The following is a 21,853-nucleotide window of genomic DNA, read 5'->3' as shown; positions in this document are numbered from 1 at the left end:
TATGACTGCTGTGTTCGTTATTACACCCAAGAACAGAACACCACAATCGTTAGACGCCATTCTACTCAGCACTCCCGCTATCAACAATGAACGCGCGTCGGCGCGTGCTATGATTGACAGCTCGCTCACGAGGGCGCGAGGGCGGGTCTGTGTTGAAACACTGCTGTCAATCAACCATCGTGGGAGGGGCGTCGATATTGTGACGTCACAATATCAAATAGCTTGATTTGAGACAGGAGGAAACATATAAGAAGATTTCAAAAAAACCACTGGATGGATTTTTATCATTTTATGATGGCTGTGTACAGGCACTGCCAACACACATTTCAGTACAATCAACTTGTAAAAGTGCATGTACCATTATATGACCCCTTTAATTCGATTTTTTCTGGAAAAATTCCAAGTTGGAGTTTCCTAGTCTAGTTTTTCTTAGTCAAAAATGTGACCTGACGGCCTTACAAGTTTTTTAAATTTATTTTACTACTGGGAAACTCAGAGATAATTCTGATCGCAGAGTTTCCGAGTTGGGCGTGCCATAAACTAAACTTGGCAGAGAGGAGAACGATTTCTGCTGCGCTTTCTTGCCGTCTTCTGTCGGAAATGTCCTACTTCCCACTTCCTAAGTCATGTTTACGAGCTCGTTCTGTTCAATTGCTTTTGTTATAACAAGAGCTTTGTTATCTTTACCACTGTTTCCCAGTAGTAATAACGACTTGCGAGGGCGTTCATGTCCAAACTCCGACTAGGAATTTAAGGCCCCTAAGTTAATAACAAATGATCGTTGCGACGGAAGTTAATCAATCAAACTAACTTTAGCTGGACAATAGCTTTATTCTAGCGCTGCTATAAAGCCAAAACATTTTACTTTAATTTCCTATTATCACTGTAAAGCTGCTTTGGAACGATCTACATTGATGAAAGCGCTGTATAAATGAAGGTGACTTGACTTGACTAGAAAACTCATATTTACTCTAATCCCGATGGCAGCGTTTCATGTTTATTGCGATGTGTGCTGCCTTCACATGCTGTTGGAATTAGAGTAAATACGAGTTTCCTAGTCAGAAATTCGTAGTTGGAGCTTCCTAGTCGTATTTGCTAATTGGAAACTGATCATTTTGATGAAAATTAGCCTGTATTTGAGCAGAATTACAGAACCGTCAGCAAGCTGTTGTCAAGCTGGGGCGGAATAGAGCTGTGAATGATTATATTGTTGTCAAGTGATGCGTTTAACGCCATCCCTTCTGTCAGGAACTGCTGGAGGACTCTGATAAACTGCACATTTACTCTCGTGAGGAGGTTTTGTATGTGACTATGAGAAATAAAAGGAAGCTGTGCAGTGAGACTTTCTTTATGAGGGATAATCATATTTTTGACCTTTTAACTGTCAGAGTCTCGGTTTATTTTCCCTATTGAAATATTTTAGTAACCATCATTCAAAAGCTTAAACACTCAAAATTCATCCTGTGAAACAGTTTGATCACAGTTAACAGGTTAAATGAGTGTGTTATTACGAGGCTAACTGCTATTGAACTGTAGCTATGCCATTTTAAATGTCATGTCATATTTATTTCTATAACGCTTTATACAATAAACAGTAAAATGTTAATGTTGTAAAATCAATTTTTGATTTTTTTAACTCCCAACTGATCAAGCCAAAGACAACAGTGACAAGAAACAAATTAATGTAGAAACTCCAGTAATCAAGGGTCCAATAATCAACAGAGACCAGTGTGCATTGAACTCAAGCTTTATTTAGTACCTGGTAACATTGTGGTTCTTTTACACGAGACAACGTTTTACATCTCGTGAGTCTCGGTTAACTCCGCTAGTTTAGTGGGACAGGTTTAGTCGGGTTTGAGTCTTCAGACGCTTCCGTCGGTCCTCAGGCAACAGTTGTGTGAGTCTCTACAGTGCGGGACACAGATGTGGTTCTCTCCTCCGTCACTGCTGGGAAAAACAAGATATCCGATTAAGAGCAAGAATTTTCTAAGACCTATGCTGCCTTCATGTAATATCACAACTATCATAAATACAAGTTTCCTAGTCGGAAATTCCTAGTCTGGGTTTCCTAGTTGGAAATTCCTAGTTGAAAATTCCTAGTCTGGGTTTCCTAGTTGGAAATTCCTAGTTGAAGTTTCCTAGTTGGAAATTCCTAGTTGAAAATTCCTAGTCTGGGTTTCCTAGTTGGAAATTCCTAGTTGAAAATTCCTAGTCTGGGTTTCCTAGTTGTAAATTCCTAGTTGGAGTTTTCTAGTCGGAAATTGGACATGAACACCCTCTTGTCGGAAAGAATAGGATTATGGAACGCTCAACTCGGAAACTGAGTTCCATCAAAATGATCTCAGTTTCCCAGTAGTAAATACAACTTGAGATGCCATTCAGGTCCAATTTTTGACTAAAAATTGAAATTAAACTCCAACTAGGAATTTACAACTAGGAAACTCCAACTAGGAAACTCAGGCTAGGAAGTTCGGACTAGGAAACCCGTATTTACGATCATTCTGATAGCACGTAAAGTTTGATTCAGTGTTTGTTCGGAACGATCGGAAAGTCTGTTAGTGTTTGATGCCCAACTTTTCCTCTGCAACCATTTACAAAGTCGGCAAGTGTATGATGCAGAGTGTTTAAAATCTGTTCATATTTCAAATGTTGCGTAACATCTATCAGTTTATGTCTAAAAGCTGGAATACACGACTGTTAAAACCTGAACGGATTGCTAGGAGAAGCATGAAAAATCAAATCAATGCGTTCAAAAATCTGTGCAAAATATCAAACTGCTTTTTTCAGTAAAATATCGAAACATTCTTAAATCGAGATGCATTTATTTGAGAAGCAAGATGACAAAATATTAAGTCTTGTTTTCTGAATAATTTATCAAAATTGATTAAAATTAAGTCAGTTTTTGCTATAAAAAAAAAAAGTAAGAACAAATATCTGCCAAAGGGGTCAGAAAAAGAATCCTGTTTTCCCTTTGAATTAAGATGAACTTGTTCTTGTTTTAAACATAAACTCACTTCATTTTGATACATTTATCAGAATTTTTAAAGTAATTTTTGTAATGAATAAAAAAAAAGTAATGTTTGTGCTGGAAAACGAGACAGAATCACTGAGTAAGAACATATCTTTTTTCCCTATTAACATTTGATCTCCTTCAACCGAATGAAAGTCTGTGTCCACCAGACACTATTTCCTGTGAAATCGGTCAACTCGAGTCTGCAAACTAACTGTAAATTGGTGCAAAAATCATTCAGTGTATTCCAGCCCTAATAAGCTAACAGAGAATCCTAAAGCACTCGTATATTTTGGCGAACTCACCCGCAGACAGACCTTCGACGACGGAGATCCCGAGCCGTTTCTCCTCTCCTTCCAGAAGCTTCCTATAGGTGGCGATCTCGGCGTCCAGCTTCAGCTTGATGTGAAGCAGCTCCTGATAGTCGGCCATGTATTTCCCCATCTCCACCTTGGTCTCGCAGAGCTGGTTCTCCAGCTGAGCGATGATGTCCTCCAGACCGGACGTCTTGTCGAGGTGCGCGGCCTCCATGTCCTCGAGCTGCTGCTCCAGAGCCGCGTTACGGGCCCTCAGACTGTCGATCTGGTTCTGCAGGTCCGAAACCTGGTTGTGGAAGCTGGTGATCTCGTCCTTCATGGTCTTCATGTGGCCCTCATGTTTGCTGGCCTGCACTTTCAGAGTGTCGAACTTGCCCTTGTACCACTTCTCGGCCTCTTGGACGTTGCGAGCGGCGACGGCCTCGATCTCGGCGCGCATGTTTCGCAGGTACGCCGCTAGATCGGGCCTGTCGGAGTCCAGCTCCACCGTCACCTTGGACTCCTCGATCTGCTTGAGGAGGTCAGCGACCTCCTCGTCGTGGAGCTTCTTCAGGAACTCGATCTCGGCCACCAGTTGCTCGATGCGCTTCTCCAGGTCGGCCTTCTGTAGCGTGGCGTTGTCAACGTCTTGACGGAACTCGCGGAGAATCATTTCGGCCTCCTCTGTGGAGTCAAATCATCAAGGTCATTGCTCGATGGTGTTTTAAGCCCCCAATGGCTCCTTAGAGGCAGCTAACCCTACCCTCAACCTTAAACCTACCCATCCCCTCGCTGCCTTGGGGGCTTAAAACACCAAACACCAAGGTCATTAGTGAGGTCATATACAAGTGGTATTATATAAATAAACAGAGGTGAACAGTAACGAAGTACATTTGTACTTAAGTACACTTTTTGAGTATCTGTACTTGAGTATTATTTTCTACTTGAGTAATCTATTTACAAAAGATTCTATTTCTGATAAATGCTGTTTGTTTGAACTTTCTATTCATCAAAGAATCCTGAAAAAACAATTACAAAACTGTTTTCAACACTGATAATAATCATACATGTTTCTTGAGCATCAAATCCTCATATTAGAGTGATTTCTGAAGGATCATGTGACACTGAAGACTGGAGTAATGATGCTGAACATTCAGTTTTGATCACAGGAATAAATTACACTTTACTGTATATTCACATAGAAAACAGCTGATTTACACTAATAATATTTCACAATATTACTGTTTTTTGGGGTGTATTTTTAATCAAATAAATGCAGCCTTGGTGAGCAGAAGAGACTTCTTAACATTAAAAAATGTACCGATCCAAAACCTGGAAACGTTTAAATATGGAATTTTAGTGATCAAAGATGAGTTTTAAGGGATAGAATGATTGACTACAGGGTTATTTTTTAAGTAAGAACATGATTCTGTGCATCTCCATCCTCACCTTTGATGGCCAGTTCTTAATAAGCCATGAAGAAAAAAACATTTAAATATGTAATTTTGGTGATCAAACATGAGTTTTAAGGGATAGAATGATTACACTCAGACTTTAACTAAGAACATCTCCATCCTCACCTTTGATGGCCAGCTCCTCCTCGAGCTTCATCCTCCAGACCTCCACCTCCTCCTCGATGTAACCTCTCTCTATATCAGCTGAGCCCTTCTCAGCGGTCAGGGCTTCGATCAGATCCCTCATCTCCTTGAACTTCAGCTCGTACTCGTCCCCGAGGCCGGTGGGTCCTGCTTTAAAGCGTCCCTGAAGCGACTCCAGCTCGGCTCTCAGCGAAGCGTTCCTCGTCTCCAGCGCCTGGACCTTCTCGATGTACCCGGCGAAGCGCACGTTCAGCTCCTGCATCTCCTCCTTCTCGTTGGTTTGGTGTTGATGGATCTCGGTGGCGACTTCCACAGCCTGACCCGGGAACCCGGCTCGCCCTCGGCTGAACGACGAGCCTCGGCATCGGGACGGAGACGGGCTCTGGACCCTCATCCGGCTGGAGCCGCTGACGCTCAGGCTCTTCTGCGAGTACGACGTTCCTCTCATGTCTGTATCTTCGGGCTTCTGCTCTCGGAGGTTCTCCTGGTGCGGGACTCTCGGGTTGTGTTTATATGGACCTGCTAAGAATCTTGCACTGGCACTTGAAAGTCTTGCAGGGTTTTGACATGTTTTAAATGCGGATCATGAGCGAGTTGGAAAGCTTGAGTTTCTCATTAGCTCACGTATGATTGTTATTTTGAGGCCGAGCGGCTCTCGCACTCCAGTGCCACATAACCAGTGTGTGTGTGAGCATCACTATTGCTTCTCTCTGTCATTTCAGCCCAGTGCGGCTCATTGTTTCCATATAACCTCATACGGATGAATTAATGCGCTTTACAAATAAACTCGAGCCCTTTAGCTCTCTTTTCTGCTGGTTTCTTTCCATTTGTTTGTCAGGTGTTCTTGATTTGCACTAAAAAATGGTTCTTTCTTTAGTATTTTCATCTTGATTGAAGAATGTTTAGATATTTGTACTGGAAAACAAGATGCATTTACTGGAGAAGCAGCAAAATGACTGAAGATATTACGCCTTGTTTAATGAAAACACAAACAAGAACACATATTTTTCAGTGGGTCAGAAAAATAATCTTGTTTTCCCTTTGAATTAAGTTTATTTTTCTGACTCCATTGGCAGATATTTGTTCTTGTTTTAAGCATAAACTCACTTCATTTTGATCAAATTTTCATAAAAGAATTAAAGACTCATTTTGCTTCTTCTCCATTAAATATATCTTGATTTAAGAAAGTTTAGATACATTTACTGGAGGAGTGAAGATATTATGCTTTGTTTAATGAAAAAAAACAATTAAAATGAATTGAGTTTGTGCTTAAAACGAGCAAATATCTGCCAATGGAGTCAGACAAATAATCTTGTTTTCCCTTTGAATGAAGTTTATTTTTCTGACTCCACTTGCAGGTATTTGCTCTTGTCTTAAGCAGAAACTCACTTCATTTTGATCTAATTTTTATTAAACAATTAAAGACTGCTTCTTCTTCAGTAAATGAATCTTGATTTAAGAATGTTTAGATATTTGTGCTGGAAAACAAGACAGAAACACTGAGGAAGAACGTGATTTCTTGCACCACATCTCATCAAAATGTTTCATTTAGAAGTGCTCCAGATTATCTTGATTTAGATAAAATGTACTAATTTTGTTTTTTAAGATGCTCAATTGTATTTGTTTTATAGTTAAATTTCACTTTCTCGATTTGAGAATTGCATGTACGCTGTCAAAAATGTTTTTTTTTTTTAAAGTTGTGAATAGATTATTGGATAGTATGTTTTTCTACCTCAAAATTCAACATGCCATTTCTATGTAATTATTTGTGAAATTTACTAGTGATTTCGAAATAAATTCTACACCAGATTTATTTCAGCTGCAGATTTCAGCTGGTTTGAGTTGATATATGACGTGTGTGTGTGTGTGTGTGTGTGTGTGTGTGTAGCTGGAATGTGATCGTCTCATGAGAATATTATGACAGTCTCAGCTCTTCACATCACTGACACTGACTGATGCTGTTAATATAGATATGCAGGAATACTGTTCTCCCATAGAGTAGAATACTCTACTCTTCAACCTCATCAGCTTTTCAACACACACTCTGTTAACAACAAGCCAGTGATATCATCTGACACCATTACGGAAGAATAACTGTAGATCACTCTTTTAATCACCCGCTGAGAGATTGTTTCTGATACTGCACTAGTTTAAGATTAAAGTCTGAGGTTGTGTGTTTGGCGTTCCTCAGGGGTCCGTTTTGGGCCCTTTTCTCTTTTACTCATTTACATTTTCCCTCTTTCCTACCTTTTTATTTTTATGCAGATGACAGACAGATTTACATACATTCTGATGATACTGTGGCTGTGGCCTTTCTTTCTCAATGTATTAGATAAAAGTGGATGTCTCAAAACAGTCTTTGTCTTAATTGGAATAGATATCATTTAATTCCTAATGTACAAGACGCTTGGGATTTTTTTTATACTGAGTTTATAAATATTGTAGACAAGCATGCACCTTGGAAAATTGTTAGGGTTAAGGGCAATCATCTTCCTTGGGTTAATTCAGAACTTATTAGTCTCTTTAGGCAAAGGGACAAGGCATGGACAACATTTCGTCAGACAAGAAGTAATGATGATTGGGAAGTCTATAGGTATTTGCGAAATTTGAGCAAGACAAAAACTCGAAATGCAAAGTCTAATTATTATAAAGAATGTCTTTCTTTTCATTATAAAAATCCTAAACAATTCTGGAATAAAATTTAAAACATTATTAATACATCAAATAAACATTCAGTTAATCAAATTAGAGTTAATAATAATACAATACTTCATGACTCTAATCTATTGCGCAAGAATTTAATCAGCATTTTTCTTCAGTTTGGTCTTTAGTATCTGCCTCTTACTTGAATACTGATATTTGTAATGAGACTGCATTATGTAATAGTTCTTTTCATTTGGGAAGATTGCCCCAATTGATGTTCAGAGTGCCATTGATGAATTAAAAGTGAGTAGTGGTGAAGGATTAGATGGAATTGAAAATAGGTATCTTAAATTAACATCACATATTCTTATGTATCCACTAGCTGATTTATTTCATCTTTCTTTGTCTACATGTGAGTTGCCGGTGATTTGGAAATGTGCACGCATTACTCCGCTTTATAAGGGAGGTGATGTACTTGATCTCAATAATTATAGACCAATATCTATTATATGTTCTATATCTAAAGTTTTTGAAAAATTAATTTATAAACAACTTTCAAATTATTTATGTATTAATAATATTCTATCAACATCTCAATCTGGTTTTAGGTCTAATCATTCCACAACTACTGCATTACTTAAGTTTACAAATGATGTGTTTTCAGCCTCAGATAATGGCAAGCTCACAGGTGCTATTTTTCTTGATTTGACTAAAGCTTTTGATTTGGTTGATCGTTATTTGCTTTTAGATAAACTTCATGCTATTGGTTTTTCAAAAAATACAATTTTGTGGTTTAATTCATATCTGCATAACAGGAAACAATGTGTTGTCCTAAATGGGAATAAATGTGATTTCCTGATTCAGCAAAGAGGTGTGCCTCAAGGTTCAGTTTTGGGACCAATTCTTTTTTCTATTTATGTAAATAATTTACCATTACTTTTTAAAAACTGTCAGGTTCAACTTTATGCGGATGATACTGTCATACATGTAATTCTGATCCTATACAAATTCAATTATCTCTTCAATCGGATTTTAATAGTTTACAAGACTGGCTTTTGGCTAATAAATTAGTGCTTAATAAAACCAAGTCATATACTATGATTTTTGGTTCTAGACATAAACTTAACTCCAAAACCTGTTCTTGTGTTGTATCATGTAAAGACGGTACTCCTCTGCATAGAGTTGACACTATCAAATATCTTGGTGTATGGCTTGATTCTAAACTTTCCTTTAAACCGTAACCACACATTAATCATGTTTTAAGAAAAGTCAATGTTGGAATGAGTATTCTGCATCAATCTCGAAATTGCTTCTCTTATAGTGTTCGTAAGAAACTAGTTGCTCAATTAATATTTCCGTTTTTTGATTACTGTGATGTGGTTTATCAGACGGCATTAACATCTGATCTTGCCTCACTTAATTCGGCATATAATAGAATTTGCAGATTCGTTTTAGGATGTTGTTTTTCGACTCACCACTGTACAATGTATGATGCACTTCAGTGGCCATCTTTGAATGTGAGAAGGCAGATTCACTGGCTCCGATTTATATTTAAATGTATTTACTTTGATTTTCCTAGTTATCTACAACAATACTTTGTACTCTTTTCTTCAAACCACCAAGTTAGGCATTCTGTCCAGACTTACTTTCTCGTTCCTCGTGTTAAAAAAACAGTTGGTAAAAGAGCATTTATGTTTAAAGCCGTATTAGACTGGAATAATTTGCCTGTAGATATTAGATCCATTACTTCATTTCGGTTGTTTAAACAATCTTTATTATCTTATTTTAAAGTAGATTGCACATGCTATCACTGAAACTGTCGTTGTTGTTGTGTACTGTTGTGTTTTGTTGTTTGCCTGTTTGTTGATGTATTGTTAATTGTAATCTTGTTATGTTCTTTAAGTTGTAATTGTTTCATTGTAAGGACCCCCTCGAAAACGAGATGATACATCTCAAGGGGTTAATCCTAATAGATTGTAATAATAATAATAACAGTGACTGAGGCTCGCCACACCAGCTGACATACTGATCTACTATTTCTGTTTCTTCTGAGAATACATTTTAGACAGTATCTCCTCCTAGAGCTTTAAACTCGACTCTGTTCTGACTCGGGTTACTGTGTCTTTTCTAACTGATCCGACTTTCTGAATTCCTGTATCGGACTCCAAACATTCCCAAATTCTCATAAACTTTCATTGAGGGGGTCAAAACGTTCATACAGTCACTCTTATAAAGTATTAGCAAAGCTTACCAACTATCATAGACAATAGTGTCATTGTTCAGCTGATGTCAGTTCACCATATTTCTACTCTAATTACTGCGGTTATTAATATTGTGCGTAGTGTATTGCTTTTTATGACAGTGCTGGCTAACACAATTTAAGACCGAAACAAGAATGTGAAAGTTAGGAGGTTAACAAGAAGATCACATTAAAACAACATCCGAGCTGGAGCTGAAAGACTAAGTGTAAAGTGATTCTGTAATAGAACAGGATCAGATTCATTAAGTTTCTGCTTCATATGTGACAACGTGATGATCCTCATTCATCTTCAGATCCGGCTTCTCTTTACAGGCTGCAATCTGAACTAAAGCCTTTGAAAAACTAGTTGTGTCATCTAGTGGACAAAGATGAAACTGCAGTTAATCTACTGTGCATTATGTTAAATATAAGTTACAGTTAACTCTGGATATGCATGAACTGTATGTCATTTTCCATTTGGGAAACTACAAAAGAACATTTATTAGTTTTATAGGCTGGATCCGCATGAGTTAAGGATAAAGCTATGGCTTTTTTCAGTTCTAATAAACTTTAATTGAAGTAAAATACTAATTCAATAATTTAGAGCCTGCAATATTAACATTGTTAAACTGTTTATTGTAAATGGTTTATAACGCCTTCAATTCTATTGACAGCAAGTTACATTCTTGCAAGTTAATTCAGTGAATGGCATTTAGTTTTCAACTCACAAATTTTGAGATGACAGAGAAACTCTGTTTTTTTTCCAGAATTTAGTGGTAGGAAATTACTAGTCATCCAAATTTTTTAATCAGCTGTGCATTCCTTTAATTTTGTGAATTGGTAAGTTTCGTCAGGGCGTGAAGAAATATAGAGCTGAGTATCATCAGCATAACAGTGAACACTAATGCCATGTTTCCTAATGACATCTCCTAAGGGTAGCATGAACAGAGTGTGTGTGTGTATGTGTGTGTGTGTGTGTGTGTGAGGGTAGCATGTACAGAGTGAACAGCAGTGGTCCTAGTACTGAGCCTTGTGGTACACCATACTGAACTTGTGATCGATGAGACATCTCTTCATTTACTGCTACAAACTGATAACGGTCAGATAAGTGTGATTTAAACCATGCTAATGCGATTCCACTAATGCCAACATAGTTTTCAAGTCTATTTAAAAGAATGTTGTGGTTGATAGTATCAAATGCAGCACTAAGATCGAGTAACACTAATAGAGAGACACAACCACGATCAGATGATAAGAGCAAATCATCTATAATAATAATAATAATAAATTTCATTTATAATGCACTTTACATTTCAGCGAAATCTCAAAGTGCTACAGTAACAAGAGGTTAAAAACAGTCCGAAATATCACACAATAAATAACAATAAAACACCACAAAATTTAAATCAAAAACATGGGAGTTAAAAGGCCTGTTTAAATAAAAATGTCTTTAAACCCTTCTTGAAAACCTCCACGGTTTGTGGAGCCCTTAGGGACTCTGGGAGGGCATTCCAGAGCCGTGGGGCGACTGCCTGAAAGGCCCTATCTCCCATAGAGGAGAGTTTAGTCCTTGGTTGGTACAGGCAGTAGGTAGAGGTAGAGGAGCGGAGGTTACGTGTGGCGGTGTGTGGAATGAGGAGTTCACTGAGGTAGGCAGGGGCAGTTCCATGTATGCACTGATGGGTGAGGAGACAGATTTTGTACTGAATTCTGTGTTGAATGGGCAACCAGTGTAGTAATTTCAGGGAAGGTGTGATATGGTCATATTTGCGCCTCCTCGTCAGGACCCGGGCAGCGCAGTTCTGAATATGCTGGAGCTTTTGCAGGCTTCTGCCAGGGATCCCGACAAGGAGGGCATTACAGTAGTCCAACCTGGAGGAGACAAAGGCATGGATCAATCTCTCAGCATCCGGTTGGGAGAGGGAAGGACGGAGTTTGGCGATATTTTTAAGGTGGAGAAAGGAGACCTTACAGAGGTGACGGATGTGGGTGTCCAATGTGAGATTTGAGTCAAGTCTGACTCCGAGGTTTGTAACAGAGGTTGACAGAGCAATGTGATGGCCAAAAATAGATATACTGCTGAGGGAGGAGGACTGGGTTTGGTGAGGGGTACCAATCAGAATGGCTTCGGTTTTGCTGCTATTTAATTGAAGAAAGTTATCAGATAACCATGCCCCTATCTCCTCCAGGCAAACCTGAAGTGCCGACGTCAGCGCTGAGGGGAGTGAGGAGTCCATTTTTATGTATAATTGTGTATCATCTGCGTAACAATGGAATGAAACCTTATGTTTATGAATGATGTGACCAAGAGGTAGTAAGTAGATAGTGAAAAGGGTTGGACCAAGGACGGACCCTTGTGGCACTCCACAACTGACCGTGTGGGGTGATGATTGGGACTGTCCTAAAGCCACATACTCCAGCCTGCCAGCGAGATATGACTGGAACCAGCTTAGTGCGGTCCCTGAGAGGCCAACCACAGACTTTAGACGATGGAGCAAGATGTTGTGATCCACGGTGTCAAAGGCGGCCGACAGGTCCAGAAGGAGAAGGAGAGATGGTGAGCCCTGGTCTGCAGTGATAAGTAGGTCATTCATGACGCGTACCAGAGCTGTCTCCGTACTGTGTGCTGCTCGAAAACCAGACTGAAATTTTTCATATATGTTATGGATTTGAAGATGATTGTGAAGTTGGGCTGCAACAACTTTTTCCAGGGCTTTAGACAAAAACGGCAGGTTTGAAACGGGTCTGTAATGAGCCAGAATTTCCGGATCAAGTGACGGCTTTTTCAGATGTGGACGGATAACTGCAGTTTTGAGAGCTGCAGGAACCTGACCGGATGTGAGTGACTGGTTGATGATTTCTGTGATCAGTGGACTGATGGCTGTAATGTTGGATTTTAATAATGGTGTGGGGAGAGGGTCCAATGAGCATGTAGAGGTTCTCATGCACTTTATGATCCTCTCCACCTCTGTCTGAGAAATACATGAGAAGAAAGAAAATGTTTTACAAGGATTTGCAGGACTGATTTTAGAGGATTGGATTGGATTAGTTGGATCGAATTGAAATAACCTTGTTGGTGAAAAAGTCCATAAACTTATTGCACTGGTCTGTACTGGTGTCAGCGTGTGCATATGTGGGAGGTTTGAGAAGAGAATTTATTGATGCGAACAACTGTCTTGAATTTCCAGTGCAGTTTGAGATTTTTTGTGAGAAATATTTAGACCTGGCTATGGTAAGTGCTTTGGAGTATGATTTTTGATGGTCCCGGTAGGCCTGTTTGTGTACATGTAAGCCACTTGAGGTAAATTTCCGCTCCAGGGCACGGCCAGCCGTTTTCATGCTCCGGAGCTCTGTTGTATACCAAGGGGCTGACCTAGAAAAGGTAACTATTTTTGTTTTGATTGGAGCATGTAACTCAAGGATATTATGAAGGCTGGAATTATAGTGGTCAACAGAACCATTAACAGATGCGAACTGTGTGACTAGTGAAGCTTGCTGTATATCTTGATTGAAGAGGGTGGTGTCTATTGCTTTTAAATTTCTAAACCGGATTTGACGTTTTGTTTTATGATAGGGACTTGCAAGAGGCAATTCCAAGGAGATAACCTCTGTGACTCTAATGAGAGCTGTCTCAGTACTATGGTACGGTCTAAATCCTGACTGGAAATCCTCAGATATCATTTCTTTCTAGAAAGGAACACAGTTGTGAAGATACTGCTTTTTCTAGTATCTTTGACAAAAAAGGCAGATTCGAGATCGGTTTTAATCATAGCCAGTTTAAACGTTTTTGGTACGTATCCTAGAGACAAAGATGAATGAATGATATTAAGAAGAGGATCTGTGACCTCTGGGAGCATCTCTTTCAGTAGCTTAGTCGGTATAGGGTCTAACATACATTGTTGATTTAGATGATTTAACGAGTTTAGAAAATTCTTCCACTCCTGTAGCAATGTGTGTGTGTGAGAGTGTGCGCAGACAATGCTCTGCCTGATGCGATACTGTAGTAGACGGTTGCATAGTAATAATTTTCTCCCTGATATTATCAGTCTTATAAGTGAAGAAGTTCATAAAGTCATTACTGCTGTGCTGCTTGGAAACTTCAGAAGTAGAAGCTTTATTTTTCGTTAGTTTAGCCACTGTGTCAAATAAATACCTGGGGTGTTTGTTTTCTTCTAAGAGAGTTTTTAAGGCCTCTCTGTACGCAGTCGAGGGCGAAATATGAAAAACCTCTAGTTTTGTTTTCTTCCAGTTACGCTCCATTTTTCTGGCTGCGACAACTAACCCCTGATACACACACACACACACACACACACACACACACACACACACACACACACACACACACACACACACACACACACACACACAGCAACTTTACTCTATTTACCCGACAGCTCTAAAATATAATGATTTTTATGGAATTAAAACATTACCAAAATGTCCTTAATTAGTTGCTCTAATAAAGAGATGATTTACAATCTCAGTATTAACCAACGCTATAAGTGGAAACTAATTTCACACACTTTCAACCAGAGCATAAACATTAGTTTTCTGTCTAATCTAGTTAAACCGTTTCGCCCAACATTAATCCTCTTGATCTGAGGCTGGTTACCGCGGTAAACACAGGGGGTCAGTCAGCAGACAGTCAGATGGAGTGGGTGAGTGTGTGTGTGAGCTGAACCCGTGATGGTCATGAGAACTTCTCAAGGGCTTTCAGAGCTGCTCTGAATCACACACACACACACACACACACACACACACACACACACACACACACACACGCTCTCTCTCTCTCTCTCTCTCTCTCTCAAACAGCAGACGCTCTCAGGAATCACAGCATCAGTTCAGGTAAGATCCAATTCTCTTCCATCACTGCAAAAAATGCTTTTCTTACTTAATATTGTAGTAAATTGTTTAATTTTAATCTCAAAAGTAAAAATGCCATAAGAAATTATCTGGCTTTCTGATAATTTTTTTTTTTTTTTTAAAGTATTTGCTTAAAACAAGCAAAGTTATTTGCCAATAGGGTGAAAATCCCATTGGCAGATCATTTTACATATTTTAAGCAAAACCTCAATTAAATTTATTTATTTATCAGGAAACAAGACAGAATTTCTTGTGTCATTTTACTCATCTAGTAAATGCATCTTGATTTAAGAATTTTTAGATATTCGGACTGGAAACAAGACACAAATACTGAGTAAGAAAAGCATTTTTGCAGTGTTTGCTTTTCTTACTCAGCATTTTTGTCTTGTTTTCAGTCTAAATATCTAAAAATTCTTAAATCATCAACTCCGTAATGCCGTTTCAGTGCGTTTGCTGCGAAGAAGTTCATTTAATTCAATTCAGATGTTTCTTTTCACTGAATGTTTATTCTGTCAGATTTACCTTATGTAATTTGAATATAAAAAAACTTCTTAATAACATGTCCAGGTTATAATATACCTCAAATTTAAAAGGAATAAGAAAATATATTTTGCATTTAAATCTTTTTAACCTATTAGGACCATAAAGAATGTGTTACATTGTGACATTGTTTGCTTTATTGTCATGACAATTAAATTATTTTTTCATTACTGTAATTTTAATTAAATTTAATTGTAATGTATGAACTTAAATTTATCATCAAAATATATTTGTACAGCAAAAAATAACTATTACAGTAATGAGAATCAAATACCAATCAAGAATAAAATTTGAAAGTAAAACATCAGTAATGAGAATATAGAGGTCAAATGTAATTATGACATAATTAAATATTTATGAATGTAAATGTAAACATGCTTTATTGTCAGGCAAAATATAATTCTTTAGAATGTTGGGGTGAATTAGACCTGGCGTGTGTTCCTGAGACTGATCTCTGCGTTTATGAATCATATCTCACACTATCCTGCATGATATGATGAAGGACTGCAGTGTTTGTCATATCTCAGTGTTTATGATTATCATTCTTCAGTGGTTTGGTGATCATGTCGTACGGTGGATCAGGTTCAGTGTCTCGAGGAGAATTCAGTGTTCATTTCTCCAGCAGAAGAGGAGCAGGATTCATCAGAGCTGAAGAGTGAGAACACACACACACACACACACACACACACACACACACACACACACACCCCCCAGCGGGAAACTACAGATATACTTCATCTAACGTGTGTGTGTGTGTGTGTGTGTATATATATGTGTGTGTGTGTGTTTGTGTGTGTGTGTATATATATATATGTATATGTGTGTGTGTGTTTGTGTGTGTATATATATATTTATATGTATATGTGTGTGTGTGTGTATATATATGTGTGTGTGTGTGTGTGTGTGTATATATATGTGTGTGTGTGTGTGTGTGCAGGGCTGCAGGAATCGCATTACTGGCAGTAATCCTCACAGTGCTGCTCATTATGGGATGCTGGTTCTACCGGCGACGGGGCGGGTACAAGATGATCCGGGTGAGTCATGTGACGCACGTGAGCGTCAGGTTATCACGCTGTTACAATGATGTCATAATGAGATGTCAATATTCATAAAGCTTGAATAGTAGATACTAGTGATGGTCATGGGTTTGTCATGATATTATTTTGGGGCCAAATGCATGAATTCATCTTTAGACTGTAGTGATAAGATGCTGTGGGATTTCCAGAAGTCCAGCTGTGATGATAGTGGGATTGGATCCTGTGACTCTTACCTCTCGGGTGTGTGTGTGTGTATCAGAACGCACAAGGCAGTGGTCAGTCGTGGAGAGAGATGATGAGGATGGGTCAACACAGCGAGTCTGGATCCGGAGAGGAGAACAAAGTGGCCCTGAACGAACTCAGCAACCTGCAACCACCGGTACAACACACACACACACACACACACACACACACACACACACACACACACACACACACACACACTCACACTCACTCTCACACTCACTCTCACACTCACTCTCTCTCTCACTCACTCACTCACTCACTCACTCTCACACTCACTCACTCACTCACTCACTCACTCACTCACTCACTCACTCACTCTCACACTCACTCTCACACTCACTCTCACACTCACTCTCTCACTCACTCACTCACTCACTCACTCACTCACTCACTCACTCACTTACACTCTCACTCACTCACTCACTCACTCACACACTCTCACTCACTCACTCACTCTCACACTCACACTCACTCTCACTCACTCACTCACTCACACTCACTCACTCTCACTCACTCACTCACACTCTCACACACTCTCACTCACTCACTCACTCACTCTCACACTCACACTCACTCTCACTCACTCACTCACTCACTCACTCACTCACTCACTCACTCACTCACTCACTCACTCACTCTCACACTCACTCACTCACTCACTCACACTCACTCACACTCTCACACACTCTCACTAACTCACTCACTCTCACTCTCACTCTCACACTCACACTCACTCTCACTCACTCACTCACTCACTCACACTCACTCACTCTCACTCACTCACTCACACTCTCACACACTCTCACTCACTCACTCTCACACTCACTCTCTCTCTCACTCACTCACTCACTCACTCACTCTCACACTCACTCTCACACTCACTCTCACACTCACTCTCTCACTCACTCACTCACTCACTTACACTCTCACTCACTCACTCACTCACTCACTCACTCACACTCACTCACACTCTCACACACTCTCACTCACTCACTCACTCTCACACTCACACTCACTCTCACTCACTCACTCACTCACTCACTCACTCACTCACTCACTCACTCACACTCACTCACTCTCACTCACTCACTCACTCACTCACTCTCACACTCACACACTCACTCACTCACTCTCACTCACTCACACTCTCACACACTCTCACTCACTCACTCACTCACTCACTCTCACACTCTCACTCACTCACTCACTCACTCACTCACACTCACTCACTCACTCACTCTCACTCACTCACACTCTCACACACTCTCACTCACTCACTCACTCACTCTCACACTCACACTCACTCACTCACTCACTCTCACTCACTCTCTCCCTCACTCACTCACTCACTCACTCTCACACTCACTCACTCTCACTCACTCACTCACTCTCTCTCTCACTCTCTCACTCACTCACTCACACTCTCACACTCACTCTCACTCACTCACTCACTCACTCACTCACTCACTCACTCACTCTCACACACTCTCACTCACTCACTCACTCACTCACACTCACTCACTCACTCTCACTCACTCTCACTCTCACACTCTCACTCACTCACTCACTCACTCACTCACACTCACTCACTCACTCTCACTCACTCACACTCTCACACACTCTCACTCACTCACTCACTCACTCTCACACTCACACTCACTCACTCACTCACTCTCACTCACTCTCTCCCTCACTCACTCACTCACTCACTCTCACACTCACTCACTCTCACTCACTCACTCACTCTCTCTCTCACTCTCTCACTCACTCACTCACACTCTCACTCACTCACTCACTCACTCACTCACTCAATTCAGTTAAATTCAGTTAAATTCAGTTAAATTCAGAAAGCTTTATTGGCATGACAAAAAAGTACATTTTGTATTGCCAAAGCATCACAACAACATAGAAAATGATTTAGAACATTTAGTACACAAAATTATAATAATAGTTAAAATTAAATAAAAAGGATAGTATTATATATATATATATTATCTTGGCTAGATATTGCAAAAATAATAATACTGATAACATAAAACAAATAATAGAGTAAACAAAGATTAATAAATAAAATAAAAAGGATTATAATGCAGAAATCATGTATATAAAAAACAAAAATAAACAAACACTGAACTTGAACATTATATACATGTGTGTAGGTGTGATGGGATGGGTTAGGCTGTGTGTGTGTGTGTGTGTGTGATGGGGTGTGTTAGGCTGTGAGTGAGTGTGTGTGTATTGGGTGTTTGCTGCTCTGCTCGTCCCTCAGGATGTGGAGAGATGCTACTAGTCTTGCTGCTATATTGGAGCATTTGGCTTCTTCGCCAAAGATGAATCTGAGTTTTTGGGTTGGGTTACAGGTGTTAAATTGGGGAAATATCTTATTGATTTTGGGGTAATATTGGTCTCTGACGTGTTCATATTTTGGGCATTCTGTGAAGAAGTGCAGCTCGGTCTGTGCTAAGTGCAGTGCGAGCAGAGTCTGTCCTCCCGGGAGAGCCAGGTCTGTCTGCGCCGGCCCGTCTCGATGGCCAGGCTGTGCTCTCTCACACACACACACACACACACACACACACTCTATGGCCAGGCTGTGCTCTCTCTCACACACACACACACACACACACACACTCTATGGCCAGGCTGTGCTCACTGAGTCTGTACATAGTCAGGGTTTTCCTGAGCTTTCCGTGTTTTTCTTTGGACTTTGAGTATTCTTTTACAGAAATCTAAATGTAGAGTTTCAATCGGATGTTTTTCCCAATTAAAAAAATAAAATTTTATAGAAGGACCCCACACTTCACTGCCATATAAAACAATTGGTTCAATTATTGATTTGAAAAGTTTGAGCCAAATTTGGATTAGGATGTCAATTTTGATTGATCGTTTTATGGCACAGAAAGCCTTTGAGCTTTCTCCTTGAGTTCATTCACAGCCAAAGTAAAGTTACCAGTTGGAGTTATTTTCAGGCCGAGGTAAGTGTATGCTTTTGTGCTCTCAATGGTTCTGTGTGAGAGTGTGATAGATACTCACTCTCTCTCACTCTCACTCACTCACTCACTCACTCACTCACTCTCACACTCACTCACACACACACTCACTCACTCACTCTCTCTCACACTCACTCACTCACACACTCTCTCTCACTCTCACTCACACTCACACTCACTCACTCTCTCTCACTCTCACTCACTCACACTCACTCACACACACACTCACTCACTCACTCTCTCTCACACTCACACACTCACACACTCACTCGCTCACTCACTCTCACTCACTCTCACACTCACTCACAAACACTCACTCACTCACTCTCTCTCACTCACTCACACACACACTCACTCACTCACTCTCTCTCACACACTCACACACACACACACACACACACACACACACACACACACACACACTCACTCTCTCTCACACACTCACACACACACACACACACACACACACACTCACTCACTCACTCTCTCTCACTCACTCACTCACTCACTCACACACACACTCACTCACTCTCTCTCACTCTCACTCACTCACTCACTCTCACTCACTCTCTCTCACTCTCACTCACTCGCTCACTCTCTCACACACACACTCACTCTCACTCTCACTCACTCACTCACTCTCTCTCACTCTCACTCACTCGCTCACTCTCTCTCACACACACTCACTCACTCTCTCTCACTCTCACTCACTCACTCTCACTCACTCACTCTCACTCACTCACACTCTCTCACTCGCTCACTCTCTCACACACACACTCACTCACTCACTCTCTCTCACACACACTCACTCACTCTCTCTCACACTCACTCACTCTCTCACACACACACTCACTCTCTCGCACACACACACACACTCACTCACTCTCTCGCACACATCCGTTTTCCTGTCCTTCATTGGTTCCGTCAACAAATCAATGTTTTTCTTCGTCACATTCAGTTTCAGAGAATAAGACTAACCAAGCTGTCATTACCCAGAATTCCAGAGGGGATAAAGGAGGCATGTGACCCGCTGAAGGGCCGAAAGACCTTTAATTTGCATCATTACTCTTGATGTGGGGATTACAAACGACTAGAATGTGTGTGAGAGTGTGTGTGTGTGTGTTTGAGTGTGCATGTGTGACTGAGAGTGAGTTTTTGATTGTGTGAGTATATTTGTGTATATGTATGTGTGTTTGAGTGCGTGTGTATATGTATGTGCATGTGTGAGTGTGTATATGTATGTGCGTGTGAGTGTGTATATGTATGTGCATGTGTGAGTGTGTATATGTATGTGCATGTGTGTTTATGTATATGCATGTGTGAGTGTTTATATGTATGTGTATGTGCATGTGTGTGATTTGAGCTGCTGCTTCTCTTGAACAGATCAAAGGTTCAGTCTTCAGTGAATGATCATTTTCTGAAATAATACATAGTGGAATATAGACAGTGGAAACTTTATTCAAATGTTCCTCAAGGTAAGAAAAAAAGGGTTCTTTTAAGAACTGATCACTGAAAGGCTCTTCGGGGAAAGTGAAGAGTTTCATCTGAAGCATCATCTCATTTGTCCTGCAGGTCACTTTGGACAAAAGCTTCTGATGAGGGTTTGTAGTTTCATGCAGTCGCTCTTCCTCAGGTTAGTTTACTTACAGATGTTGTTGTCTCTCCTGTCCTCCAGATTCCCAACGCTCCTCCAGCGTACGAGAAGATCGTCTCAGGACCGTCTCCTCCTCCTTACTCACCATGAAGAAGTCAAACGCTGAAGAGGAATCGTGGACATCCTGAGCCGGATGAACCGAAGTAACGCATCTCTCAACACCCGATCCTGAGGATTCACACCAAAGCTTGAGGACTGAAGAATCTCCGACACTAAAGCGCCTTTTAACAGAATATCAATGGCCAGACTTAACGCTAATGAGTTTAAAAAACATTTAAATAAAGTTCTAGTTTAGTTCAAGGTATAAATGTTTTAAATGTCAGATTTCGCATGTTTATTTCTGCACACATTCACGTTACTGATGATTTACTTTTTAACTAATCTTTTTCAAACATATGCATGAGAAAAACTAAGTTTCTACGAAGAGATGCTGAGCTTGCAGTGAACGGGCATCACTGTTCAATGCAGCAGAATAAAAGATTCATGTAAAGCACAAAGACTGCATTTGTTTTTCCAAGTAAGAAAATCCATTCATTGCTGTGGTACATTAAGGAACTACCTGATGAAAAGCTAATTAACTAAATCGTAAAACTAAAATTAAAATGTAATTTTAATAGTGCTGGGCAACGATTAATTGCGATTAATCGCATCCAAAACCAAAGTTTAAGACATATTTGCATGTAAATACTGTATATATTTTTATAATATATATAAATAAATAAAAAATCTTAAATATA

General features: G+C 39.9%; 2 protein-coding genes across 3 annotated transcripts; one reads left to right on the top strand and one right to left on the bottom strand.

Moving 5' to 3' along the window:
* Positions 1-1,882: 1,882 nt before the first annotated feature.
* On the bottom strand, positions 1,883-5,352 carry LOC311097060 (vimentin; the record flags this gene model as incomplete). Its single annotated transcript, XM_084136520.1, has 3 exons — positions 1,883-1,947; positions 3,316-3,990; positions 4,887-5,352. The coding sequence occupies 3 exons, from the start codon at positions 5,350-5,352 to the stop codon at positions 1,883-1,885; spliced, it is 1,206 nt and encodes a 401-aa protein (XP_083992646.1).
* Positions 5,353-12,996: 7,644 nt separating this feature from the next.
* mlana (melan-A) lies at positions 12,997-21,853 on the top strand. 2 transcript variants are annotated; one of them, XM_084138314.1, is made up of 5 exons: positions 12,997-13,018; positions 15,743-15,847; positions 16,130-16,226; positions 16,489-16,608; positions 21,138-21,853. In XM_084138314.1, exons 2-5 carry the CDS (start codon positions 15,756-15,758, stop codon positions 21,204-21,206), a joined length of 378 nt encoding a protein of 125 aa, XP_083994440.1. In that variant the 5' UTR covers positions 12,997-13,018; positions 15,743-15,755; the 3' UTR covers positions 21,207-21,853. The 2 variants fall into 2 exon arrangements, with proteins under 2 accessions (XP_083994440.1, XP_083994439.1); XM_084138313.1 differs by lacking the exon at positions 12,997-13,018 and adding an exon at positions 14,514-14,634.

Source organism: Abramis brama (assembly GCF_963993115.1).
Source record: "Abramis brama genome assembly, chromosome: 15".
Classification (NCBI taxonomy): Eukaryota; Metazoa; Chordata; class Actinopteri; order Cypriniformes; family Leuciscidae; genus Abramis; species Abramis brama.
Note: the sequence above shows the minus strand (reverse complement) of the source record. Positions and strands in the feature narration are given on the sequence as shown.

Coding starts and splice junctions, on each gene's coding strand:
- mlana (XM_084138314.1), top strand. CDS start 15,756: ATGTCGTACGGTGGATCAGGTTCAGTGTCTCGAGGAGAATTCAGTGTT. Junction 15,848..16,129: donor GGATTCATCAGAGCTGAAGA/GTGAGAACACAC, acceptor GTGTGTGTGCAG/GGCTGCAGGAATCGCATTAC. Junction 16,609..21,137: donor TCAGCAACCTGCAACCACCG/GTACAACACACA, acceptor CCTGTCCTCCAG/ATTCCCAACGCTCCTCCAGC.